General features: G+C 55.6%; 1 protein-coding gene across 11 annotated transcripts in view; it reads right to left on the bottom strand.

Moving 5' to 3' along the window:
- Positions 1 to 12,660, bottom strand: part of Camk2b (calcium/calmodulin dependent protein kinase II beta) — a 90,782-nt gene that overhangs the window by 37,481 nt on the left and 40,641 nt on the right. For all 11 annotated transcript variants that reach the window (XM_037208092.1, XM_037208091.1, XM_037208093.1 and 8 more), the window contains exon 3: positions 2,725 to 2,784. In XM_037208092.1, the coding sequence (XP_037063987.1) occupies positions 2,725 to 2,784 (60 nt within the window). The remainder of the gene's footprint in view (positions 1 to 2,724; positions 2,785 to 12,660) is intronic.

Below are 12,660 nucleotides of genomic sequence, written 5' to 3'. Positions count from 1 at the left end.
CACCAGTATGCAGAGCCTGCTGGTGGAGAGGGGCCTGATCAGCTCAAGACAGCTCTGCTCCTGCTGCTGACCTGAAACTCTTTTTTTTTTTTTTTTTTTTTTTTGGTTTTTCGAGACAGGGTTTCTCTGCATAGCTTTGCGCCTTTCCTGGAGCTCACTTGGTAGCCCAGGCTGGCCTCGAACTCACAGAGATCCGCCTGGCTCTGCCTCCCGAGTGCTGGGATTAAAGGTGTGCGCCACCACCGCCCAGCGAGATTCTTTTTTAAAAAATTATTTGTTTTATTTTATGAGTGTTGTGCCTGCACGTGTCTACGTATGCCAGTTTGACCTGGTACTCACAGAGGCCAGAAAAGGGTGTTGGACTCCTGGAATTGGATTTATAGGTGGTTGTGCATTGCCTCATGGGTTCTGGCAGTCCAGCTCGGGTCCCCTGCAGAGCAACACGTGCTCCCAAGGGCCATCTCTCCAGCCCTGCTGTGAAATTCTTAACCACTTTTGAACCAAGGACACGTTGTAGTGGGTCCCACAAGCTCCGTGGAGGCCTGCCAGCAGATCAGCTGCTCTTGGGAGCAGAGGCTGGGACAACCCAGCCTGGTGGGCCAAGACTGGGTTTATTTGTTCTACAGCACAGATGGATGCCATACTTGTGAAACCACTGGATGAAAGAAACCCTTTCACCAATAAGAAGTCTGCTCGGAGCGCGTGGGCGGGCCTTAGTTCCGGCCTCTGGAAAGGAGCAGCTTTGCAGAGGAGGATGCTTCCCTTAAGGGGAACTTGGTTTTATACTGCTGCCCAAGTCTGCTCAGCTCGTGCCACCAGGTCCCTGGGAGAGTAGCAGGAGCCATTTCCAGTGTCAGAGGGGAGACAGAGCTCTCTCTCTTCCTCAGCCCGTCACACACTGCTTCCCCACTTCCCCCAACCCAGGGCCACCTCCCTACCTGTCCCCCAACACTTGCTCCTGGTCTTGGGGCGGCCTGTGGACAGCCTTCTGTTTAGAAGTGGGGCTGAGGTGAGAAGAGTAACAGAAGGCTGGGGGAAGCCCTAGGAGTCCCCTCACCTCCCCAGAGAGTCCCTCGATCTTCAGAGAGGGTTCCACAGGAGCCCCACAGCCTCAGCTCTGTGTCCTAGAATGCTCCAGTTTGGGGTCCTAACCTGACTGAAATGAAACTGCTGTAAGGACTTCTAGGGGCCTCTTCTCCCCAGTCTACACAGGAAGCCGGAGCCAAGCCACTGTTTGGAACCCACCCAGAACCACACCAGGCTTCTGGCCAGGCCAGGGAGATGTCTTATTGAAGAACTAAACAAAACAGCAACCCAAAGCACACCTAGGCCCCCCACTCGCCCAAATAAGGCAGTTCACGCAAACAGGCAGAATGAGCTATAGCTCTGGTCTGCTGCACAGTTGGGGGCAGTGAAGCAAGAGCGTGGAGGTACTGGTGGAGCTGGGCCATCTTCCATGATCCCCAAGAAGAGACACAGTACCCAGTGGCGAGGTAACAGGCTCGTGGCACTGCTCTGCAGGTACCCAGTGGTCCTGTGAACATTGCTGAGATCCAGGTTCCTGGGCCTACTGAGACCTGTGAGTCAGCCCTTCAGGGCAGGCTCAGGCACCTGCAAGCCAGGAGGGTAACTCTATGCTGGGTGTGGTGGTGGTGGTGGTGGTGGTGGTGGTGGTGGTGGTGGTGGTGGTGGTGCATGCCTTTAATCTCAGTACCTGGGAGGCAGAGGCAGGTAGACTTCTATGGGTTCAAGGACAGCCTGGTCTACATAGCAAATTCAGGGCCAGCCAAGGCTACATAGTGAGACATTGTCTCGTAAAACCAAAGAAAAAAGAGGGTGAGGGTCTGGATCTATCAGCAGGTGGCTGAGACCCAGAGGAGTCCCAGGATGAAGGTGATGTCTCTCCCCAGCCAGCTCTCAGTGTGGGCCAGTGGCCAGCAGAGGACCTCCAGCCCCTAGAGCAGGACAGCAGCAGGGATGCCCACACTCCCAAAGCAGATTAACCTTCCCTCCCTCTCTGTCAGCCCCTGGGCTGGAAAGAGATGCAGAAGCCAGGTTCCCAATCTGGTCATTCCTCCAAGTCCCTGGGGATCCCTTGAAAATGGGTTCCTGGGCTGTGTCCTGGCAAACCTGAATCTTTGGAGGGAAGAGCCCAGCAATCCCCTGATAAATCCCAGGGCCTCTGAGGTCCCTCAGCCCTGCATCTGGAGATGTGGGCGGCCACACCCAAGGTGTCTCGAGCTGTTCCCCAGCATGGGTAAGATCTGAGTTCCCAAACTCCTCCTCAGCTCCAGAGGGCCCAGAGTTGGGAAGAACAGGCACTCCTGTGGACATGCATGGCACGGGCCTTGCTACAGCTACGGAAGGACTAAGTGGCCCAGGGAGAGCCGAGACGACTTTCCAGGTCAGTATAACCTTGGTCCCTGCAGCTCCTTGAATGTCTGTCTGGGCTTTAGGAAGGGGACAGAGAGGCTGAGCAGCTGTGCTTTCTGGAGGACCAAGACTTGGCAGGGGAACCAGAATCCTGTGAGTGTTCTGTCTCGGCGCCCATCTGTGTGGGGTGCGGTCAAATGGGGCTGAGAGACTCTTGTCAAATACCCACTTCCTCCTGGCAGGGCCCCCATGGGTGAGGCTTGGACAGGTCACTGGCCCCGGGTTCTGGGTTCTAAATATCTCCGTGGGCATTCTCCAAACCACCCACTCCGCCCCACTCTGGGTTCTCACCAATGTTGGAATGCTTCAGCAGGCGACAGATCCGAGCCTCTCTCTCCAGCTTCTGGTGATCTGGCAACAGAAAAGGACAAGGGGTCACCTCGGGTCTCAGCAGTTGGGTCCTCATGGCTGCCACCCCAGGATAGGTCCCCAAGTGTGTGCGGCAGCCACCAAACAAGAAGCCACCCAGGGGATTTGACGAAGGAGTCCACCCATTGCCTGGCATCTGGGGCACCCATCTGGCTGGCTGAAAGGGAGAGGAAGGGTGTGGGTACCTAGGGCCATAAAGAACTGGTACCTGGGACAGAGACAAACAAAGGAGGCGGTGAGGAGTGTAACCCTGGGCTGAGTGCTCCCAACAACGCAAAGAATAGACCGTTAGTGGCACACGGACTTAACCCTTCATTTACTGTTCTAATTCCACTTCGAGCTAGTTGTGGGGTCTGTAGAACAACGTGGCTGCCAGGTGGCACCAAGCATGTGTCCCCAGAGGCCAGAGCCCACCGCTTCTCCTTGCCTCACCAGGCACGGATCTGGCTCTGAGACGAGCGGCCACCAGACATCTGCACCCTCGGTTCTCAGAAGGGCTGATAGGTAGCTCGCTTGCCGAATACTCATCTCCCCCTGGCTGGGCCAGCATTCCTGACTGTTCCCCCATCAGTTCATCCCTAAGGCCCCCAAAGATGGAGCAACTTACTAGCCAGAGTTTTACATTCCAAACAAAGGTGCCAGGAAGCTTTTAAAAGCTGATCGGGGGAGGGGCTGGAGAGATGGCTCAGTGGTTAAGAGCACTGGCTGCTCTTCCAGAGGACCTGGGTTCGATTCCCAGCGTCCACATGGTGGCTCACAAGTCTATAACTCTAGTAACAGGAAACCCCACACCCTCTTCTGTCGTCTGAGGGCACCACAAATGCATGTACACAGACACATATGCAAGTAAAACACTTACATGCATAAGGTAAAAATAAAATGAAATCTTAAAAAAAAAAAGCTGATCGAGAAAGCAATAGCAAAACCCCAAAAGGCCCCCTGTCCAGAAGGGAGGGCTACACCTGGCCACAGCCACAGCCACAGCCACAGCCACGGCCACAGCCACGGCCACGGCCACAGCAGGAAGGAAAAGCTTGAAGCTGTACTCCAGCTCACGTACAGCCTATGCTGCCAACTAGTGCTGCTGCTGTGCACGAACGCTTGTGTGTGTGTGTGTGTGTGTGAGAGAGAGAGAGAGAGAGAGAGAGAGAGAGAGAAAGAGAGAGAGAGAGAGAGAGAGTGGGTGGAGGAAGGCAGGCTTTTCAGCACTAGTACTAAGGACAGCGGCTGCCTCCCTGCCAAGACTGGGAGGGGGTGGACCAGGGAGGGGGCGGAGCCGGTATTTCAAACCCCTACCTCTTGCTGAGTGCTGAGCCCCTCCCAGAACGGCAAGCCCATAATGAATGTGCCAATCCAAACCTCAGAGGGGTGCCTTCCTGACTATGGGAACTCCCTAGGACCAACAGAAAAGGAAGCATGCAGGCCCCCATTTTTTTTTTAAAAGGCTGTTTAGGAGGTGTGCAAGCTAGTGTTTGGGTCTCCCGTCCCCAGTGCTGGGGAAAGCTGTCTACCTGCAGGAAGTAGGCCTGGCTGAGTCTTCTCTGTGGTCGGATACATGCCTGAGGTGGGTGCCCTCTGGTCTAGGGTATGGACCACAGTGGAAACACAGTGGAAACACACTTGCACCTTTATTCAGGGCAGCTACAACAGGCATGCCCTTGGAGCACACCCGGGAGGCTTTCCTTCCTCCCCAGACTCAAGCCTCACCCCACTGTCACCTGAAGTCCTGGCCTCCTCACTCCTTCATCCACCCCAGCAAGCACTGGGCCCCTCTTACAAAATGTACTCAACCCAGGCAGCGGTGGCGGTGGCGGTGGCGGCGGCGGCGGCGGCGGCGGCGGCACACACCTTTAAACCCAGCACTCGGGAGGCAGAGCCAGGCGGATCTCTGTGAGTTCAAGGCCAGCCTGGTGTACAGAGTGAGATCCAGGACAGGCACCAAAACTACACAGAGAAACCCTGTCTCAAAAAACCAACCCCCCCCCAAAAAAAAACAAAAACAAAAACAAAAAAACAAAATGTACTCAAGTCCCCTGTAGAGTGCCAAGTGAAGAGGAGGGGTGGGTGGGGTGACGAGGAGCGGCCCATCTTTCTCTCTCTCTCTAATGGGAAGCCCAGAGATGGAGCTCCTGATTCTCATCCCCTGTTAAGAGCTCAAGCATGAGATGAGAATTTGCACCCCCAACAAGAAAAGGGCACACAGGGCTGTGTACAGCTGGCTCATTTACTTTGACAGGGGCACACACATGCACGCACACACGCACTACACACCTGCTAAGGGACTGGTTAGGGAAACTCAGGCGAAAGATGCGCTATTTATTCCTCCTGCCAGAGGAACACCCCTCGGGTAGAACACAGCATTCATCCACACTCCCATAAAAGTACTTATCAGAAAATAACAAAACAAAAAATACCCAACACAATTTTACTCAATTTTTTTACTAAAGCGGAGTCTGCAATTATCCCACCCGCCTGCCTGAATTCTAATGATAGTGCAATGTCCCGAGATGCCACCCTCGGGAATGCCGAGGCCTGGAAGCTTTTCTAGGTGATTCTGCCATGCTCTCAGTGTGCGGGCCTGACTTGCTAGGTTGTCTACTCTATGAGACGCAAACCTCAGGTGTCCCCGAGCTCAGCAGCATGTGTGGGGCCCAGTGCTGGGCAACCAGCGAGGCCCAGGCCATCAAGGGACCTGGAAAGAGAATTGGCTCCACCAGAGCCTGCACACCCATGCTGAGTGACTCATGGCAGGGTGAGCAGCCCCTCCCCCACATGGGATGCACCCCTCCTCCCCCCTCCCTCCCCCGCACCAGCAGAGCAGGTGACCCAGTTCAGTCTCAAAGCCAAGGCCTTTTCTCCATGCTCTGGGGCTGTGACAAAGCCTTGGCCTGCATCCTGTGCAGCTTCCACACACTGAAGAATCTGTGTCCTCTGTGAAGGCTGCCACAGAGGCCCAAGCAAAGCAGCCGAGGGCCCAGTGACAAGGCTTCCCTCCTCCCTCACCCTATAGCCCCAGGAAAACCACCGTAAGCCCCCAGATAGTCTGTATCACCCACTTGCAGAAAGTGGGCCAATGCAAACCACTTGTACTGTCTTTGGGTAGGACAGTATATGACCTAAGGCTCAAGCTGCCTTTCAGATCCGGGGACCATTTCTTCTACAGCTTTCGGGAGGAGATGAGACTCTCTCAGGGTTCAGGGAGCGGACGGAACTATTCTACGCTGTCACTCTACAGGTGACGGAGCTAGTTTCCATCACCTTAAAGATGACAGAGGCAGGGCCTGCCCCCAGGTGCTGGCAGCCAGGCCACAGCATGTGACGCGGCCCTTCTGAAGCACCTGCCACATGACAGGCACCATCTGTGAGCATCACAGGTGATCACCTGTTTAATTCCCAAAATGCCCGACAGGCAGCGGCAGCAAGCTGGTGGCTGGGGACAGGAGGGACAGCCCACTTTTGATCCCAAAGACACTCAGGGTGTGGCTCCAGGGACTCAGCACCTGGAAGCCGGGGCAGCAGGCCCAAAAAAGGACAAGCTGAAGTGACATTTGTAGTCAATCTCTGCAAGCGACTCGCATTTCCTCTCCGCAGGGATAAAGAGGTAGAAGAGCGTCTCTGCCCACTTCGTGCACCTTCCCCTCCCCCAATCCTCCACCCTCGTGCCCCCCCCCAACCTGCTCCCTGGCAGAGGTGACTCACAGCAGGGGGTTGGGGTGGCAACCAAGAGGAGCCACCAAGCAGGGGACAGGAGGGGCGTGGGTGGCACCAGCCCTGCCAGCTGCAGGCTGTCACGGGAGGGCACTGGGTGGGATGGAGGAGGGGCAGCAGGAGGGAAATGGGAGGCCCACTTACACAGGAGGGGCCCCCTTCGCTTGCTCGCTCCCATCTGTGGTCCTGGGGCTCTGCATTTCTGGGAACCAGAGCCCATGGGCAGCTGTTCAGACATGAGTCCCACAGGTAGTGTGGCTTAGGATAAACGACACTCCTGTGCTGGGCCTCATCCGGATGATGGAAACAACCGCAGGGGCTGGTCCCAAAGGGTTGGACTGGACTGAGCATGAAACTGTGTTGAGGCTACCCCTACACCCATGCCTGGTGCAGGGTAGGTCCAGAGGGGGTCTCCCCATCAGTGGGCATGCCAGCGACGCCTGGAGAGCCTCTCCATTCTGGAGGGACACTCAGGACCTGTGAGGGACCCTCAGAGATATGCAGACCAAGTGGGAAGGGCCTGGGGACATGAACTCTGCCAGTGGGGAGGCTGGGAAAGGGCTAGCCGCGGCTTCCTGGGCTCTGATTCTTCAGACTTAATCAGCTGCCACCAGCATGAGCCTAAGGCCAGGATCACAGACTCAGGTGGATGTCAGCCTGCCTGTGCTGCCTCGGGTGTCTGTAGGGACACTGGGTAAGGGGTAGCTGGAGGTTCCTGATGGCCAGGGCATGTCACCGGATTCCGGCCCTCCCCAGTGAGCAGCAATGGGACACAGATTACCAATAAAGCTTGGGCTGAGTGTCCAGAAAACTACATCTACTTGCAAGGCCCACTGGGGGGCTCAGTATCTCTCCACTCAAAGGGTAGCAAAGATACCATATCTATCATTGCTGGTCCTGTTCAAAAGCTACAAAGGCCACAGCAAAGAAGGACTCTCCCCTGAGCCTGCCTCTCACTCTCATCCACTTAGGGAACTGGGCCCATGCAGTGGGATCCAGACTGCAGTGGGATCAAGGGCCGGCTCCCACTGCCTTCAGCATGTGGGAAGACCTGTCCCATGGTCACTGGCAGAGCCATAGGATCCCGCCTTCCTTCTCATCTCTCAGTTACAGACATCCTGGGAGCCAGTCTTCCGAAGTCCCAGAGAGCTGAGCAACCACATCGTACGGCACCTGGGTGCACCGGCCCAGCCTGGTCTGGCAACAACACACTTCGATCTCAGGTCACACCCGCCTGAGAGTTTGGCATCTGGACTTCACACTCCCAAGGGGCCGCGTGCTCAGGAACCCAGTTGTCAATTCCCAGGCTAGTTCACATGGAGATAAAGCAGCCTAGGCTCTCCCTGCTTGGCCCAGGCTACCCAGTGAGCCACCAGACTGGACACTGTGGGACATCCTGGGCCTTTTCACATGGAGTGGCTTTGACGCCTTGCTGGTCAGTTTCAGCAGCACCCTGCAGACCCTGGGTGGGTACCAGAGAGGCAGCAAAAGTGAGTTCAAATCTAAGGGCTGGTACAGGCTAGCCCCATGCCAGTAGGGAGGCCTTGAAGCTCCAACCTTGGATTTGTTCGAGGATGGGGAACCTGAATTGGGTGGGGGAGTGGTTTCTGAAGAAAGAATGTCACCCAGATGAAGGTCCCAGAAGAACTTGGCTCACACTTCCCTGGCTAGTTCACATGGAGATAAAGCAGCCCAGGCTCTCCCTGGCCAACCCAGGCTATGCAGGCTGCAGTGGGGCCTGCCTACCCAGCCTTGGGCACACATCTGGTGCAGAGGCTGAAAGTAGATTATGGACAGAGACTAACTCTTCCTTGGGAAAGACAAACGACCCGTGAGTGAGCCAAGAGCCCTGCACAGCCCCTCAGGGAATGGCTTCTGTCTGTGGAACACTGGCTTTGGGCAGGCCTGGGGGAGTCCCCCTGTTCTCCAAGGGTGCTCTCCAAGGGCGTCAGGTGAGTTAGCAGGCACCTGACAGGTGGAAGTGATGGTGAGGAAGTGATGGAGATGGGCAGTGGAGGAGGACATGTGTTCCTGCTTAACCGCCAGGACCGGAGACGGCAAGGATTTCCAGCCAGGCTCACACTCGAGGCTAAAGGATGGCAGGGCCGAGAAGTGGAAAGAGAGGGCTCTCACTGGGGCTGTCTGCACATGCTTTGTTTTAAGAAAGCATCAAGGCAACCAGCAATTAACCTGACAGCAGCAGCAGCAGCCATCGCGAGGAGAGACGTCTGTGTTCGTGTCCTGCAGCTGCCTGGAAACCCACTGGCATCAAGAAAGGGAATGGGGCGGTGGGGGTGGGTGGGTGGGAGGATAGTTGGGCGGTGGTGGCGCACACCTTTAATCCCAGCACTCGGGAGGCAGAGCCAGGCGGATCTCTGTGAGTTCGAGGCCAGCCTGGTCTACCAAGTGAGTTCCAGGAAAGGCACAAAGCTACACAAAGAAACCCTGTCTCAAAAAACCAAAACACAAACAAAAAAAAAAAAAAAAAAAGGGGGGGGGGAACGACGACAAGGGATTCTCAAGGGACCCTGACCACCTGCATGCAGCATAGTTCTCCATTAGAATTGCCACCCACACCAGAGTCATGGGCCTCGGAACTACTTCCCAATTAGTCAGGGATGGCTGGCATTCTGGGGTCTGGGCCCGTGGGCTCCACTGTGGCCACGCTGGAGCCACACGGCAGGACACTCTCTTCCCTCCAAGGGGTCACCTGTCATTGCAGCTGATGTCCCACTCCCAGGGCCCTCTTCAGGAATGAGAACCTGCCCTCTGCATGTAGGTGCCTCTCAGCTTCGAGGCAGAGGTGTGGCCTGCATTCCCGCCCTCTCACAGCCGAGCTGCCAGGTTGTGGAGTGAGTGACCTAAGATGGAGGTCAGTGCTGTGTGCCGCCATAACATGAAGAGAGACAGGAAGTCCTCACACACTCAACCATATGTCCCCCGGACTCAGTCTCTGGGGACAGGACGGCAACACCCCGCCCCCCCAGGACAGGGCACAGCTCTGGCTCATCCTTGCAAGTCACAGAATTATGCAAACATCCTTGTGTGGACGCCTGGGTCACCTCTCCTGGATACCAGACGGCCTGTCTTCCCTAGTACTGCTGACTCACTGTGTTCCACGAGCAGCCTGGGGCCCTGCAAGCATGCTCGTCCCTGGTCCCCGGGTGCACGTGACTGCAGCTTACAATTCATCTGACCTGATGCTATCAGCTACTGTGCTGGTTACGCCCATTGCCGTGGGGACAGGACTCCTACATCACTGACTATAAACAGGAGGGCATCTGAGTGAGGGGCCTGGACTCAGGCCTCAGTTTGGTCGGCTGACAAGTTGAGCAGTCACCGTCCTTCCAGCAGGCATGGTCTGAACAGCATCTCCTCTCCCGGCGCTGGGGCCATCGGTCTATATCTGGGGTGACGTCTCCCCACCTGCAGCTCTCAGACCAGCCCACCTTACCAGATGCCATCAAAAGGTCATCCAGAGACAGGGGGAGAGCTGTGGCTTTGTGCTGGAGACTAAGCATTAATGACACACACACACACACACACACACACACACACACACACACACACACACACTCGTGGGACAAGAGCAAAAGCCTCTGGGCTCAGTGGTCTCTAGAGTACAAAACTTGCCCACGGTGACCCTACACTTGAGGTGTAGGCCACCTCAAGGCTACAGGCTCCTGGTCATGGGCGACCTTGTGCCTGACCTCTGCCTCTGCCTCCCAACTGTCCCCACTTCCTTCTGGTCCTTTCCAGAGTCTTCCACTACTGCACAGGTCTTCACACGCATTCCAGACTGGACACCTTGGACCAAATCTAGCCTAAAGCCTGCTCTATGAGGTTAGGAAGAACGTAAACCCACTGAAGGGATACAGAAGACACCAGCAAGTGAGGTCGTGTGGCTCCCGCCCAGCCCACTTACACAATCCACACTGTCCACTGCTGTTCTGGTCTCTAGCCCCAGCCAGCCAGCCTAAACCACCCAGAAACACCTGCTTCACAAGGCATCTCCCATCAGCCTCTCCTGATGTCCACCAGCTGATGAGGCTCAAACACCCAGTCCCAGGCCTGCAAGAAGGTGAACACCTTGCCTGAGAACCGAGGGACAAATGACCCTAGGAAAGGCAGACTCATGGATAGGCCTTCTCTGATAACTAGGGCCCTGGATGAGGACTAACACATCTCCCTCCCTATACCAGCATGGTGCATTCTCTCCCCAGGGCCACAGAGCTCCAAAACACAACCCTTGGTAGCCACATCCAACCACATCGACCCCAGTCTTTGGGATTGTTCACATCAACAGCCACACCCTACAGCCAGTCAGCCCTGGAGCGCCTTACCCTCGCTCCACCTCCCAGGTGAGGCCATCAAGGGCCAGGGTTCCTCAGCCGTGGCCTGTCTCTCCACTTCTGACTTTACTCTGGGTCCAGAAATCAGGAGCTTAAACTAAACCAACTGAGTTTATGAACTGCCTTCCACAGCCTTGTTCACTGCACTGGATAAAACAGGATGCCTAGGTAGGTGTAAATCTCAGACAGACTTTAAAAATATTTAGTAATAATTCAATAATAAGAATTGAATATGGGACATAGTTATACGTAATTTCCTTCACTGTTTCTCAGACGTTAAATCTGGCAACCCCAGTCTGAATCCCTCATTCTGGGTGGCTGGCCTTGGGGACAGGACGGTTGGGGGGGGGGGCTTCCTTCCAGGGCTCTTCACACCCATAAGCTCAAGTCTAGTCAACAGAACCTTTATAGACTGACCCTGGCATTGGGGAATGAGTGCTTCCCAAGGGAAGACATTCCACATGCCAAGCCCCCAGGAAGCGTCCCTGGGCTCCCAGGAGGATTGTGGTTTTGGCCAGGGATGGATAGGAAGGAGGGGAGGGTCTAAAAGGGGAGAGGGCACAAGCTCCAGATGCTGTGCACTGCAGTACCTCGTCTCTACTGACCCAGTTCTGTGGATTCTGTGTGCTTATCCCTTGGGTAGGGGTGTCTGGGGTTGTGGGTAGTGAGGCCAAGAAAGGTGCATTGCCAGCTACAACAAGAACCCCACGTGTGGACCCTGGAGCCAAACCCAACCCCAGGCAGGTTTCTGAGATGCGGACCTCCCCTCCAGCCTTTCCTCTCCCGGGGTGCAGCCCCAGCACCCCAGGTTCCCCGAGACATCAGGACAACTTCTCCCTATTAGCTTTGGGCAGAGGGTGTCTCCTAATGCAGAAGACACCACGTGAGCCTCTGGGAGGCCAGAGGCCAGGCATGCAGCTGGGGCTAGTGGGGCACGGGCCTGAGGGCAGAGTCTGCTGGGCTTGGCTTCTGATCTGTGAGATCAGCCCACTCGTGATGGCAGGCCCGTCGATGATTTGAGCATCCACCTGGGACACCTGATCTGCCTTACTTGAGGACCTAGAGGAAGGCAGCCAGGACAGCAGTGTTCACTGTGTGGCCCAGCTGGCTGTTTCTACCCAGCTGGAGGACTCGAAGTTCTCAGTGTCTTTAAGACTGTTGCCTCCTCTGTACCTGGTAAGTTCGTGTTGTCGTGGGGGTATGGGGAGAGTCTCTCAGCAGCGATGGGGACCATGATGAGGACACATTCAAGTCCTCCCAGCAGAGCTGAGGAGCCGGCTCCCCATTCACACGGTCCACCCGGGTGCAGCCGCTAACCCGGGGCGAGCTTTGCACAGGCTTCTGTAGCCACGACTTACCTCCACACGGGGTGTCCACAGCACCCCCAAAGGAGCAGCTGTTTAGTGTGACAGTGTGGGGAGGGAATAACAAAAAGTGTTTCTAAGACTCATGCCTAATGATCTCCCTACCTCAGTCAATTAATTTTCCCTCAACTGCTTTTGTTAAGAGTAGTTTAATAATCTCTAATTATTCAGTACATTCACAGACTGAATGTCTCACAATTCTCTATTTAATTAAGTATTAAATTTTAAAATCTGAGTGTTGCAGCCTTTGGCGGAGTGTGTGTGTGACTCTGAGCACTGTCGTTTACTGGGGGGGCCTCCTCTCTTCCGCATTCAGCACCAACTTCCTCCTCCCACCGGCTCCAAGGACCAGAGCTGCCTCCCTCCAGGTGCATTGCATGTGAGGGCCACAGTGCTCCCCATAGTATGGGGATCTCTGAGGAAGAGTGAGGTCC

The sequence above is a fragment of the Peromyscus leucopus genome, chromosome 7, assembly GCF_004664715.2.
Source record: "Peromyscus leucopus breed LL Stock chromosome 7, UCI_PerLeu_2.1, whole genome shotgun sequence".
NCBI lineage: Eukaryota > Metazoa > Chordata > Mammalia > Rodentia > Cricetidae > Peromyscus > Peromyscus leucopus.
Note: the sequence above shows the minus strand (reverse complement) of the source record. Positions and strands in the feature narration are given on the sequence as shown.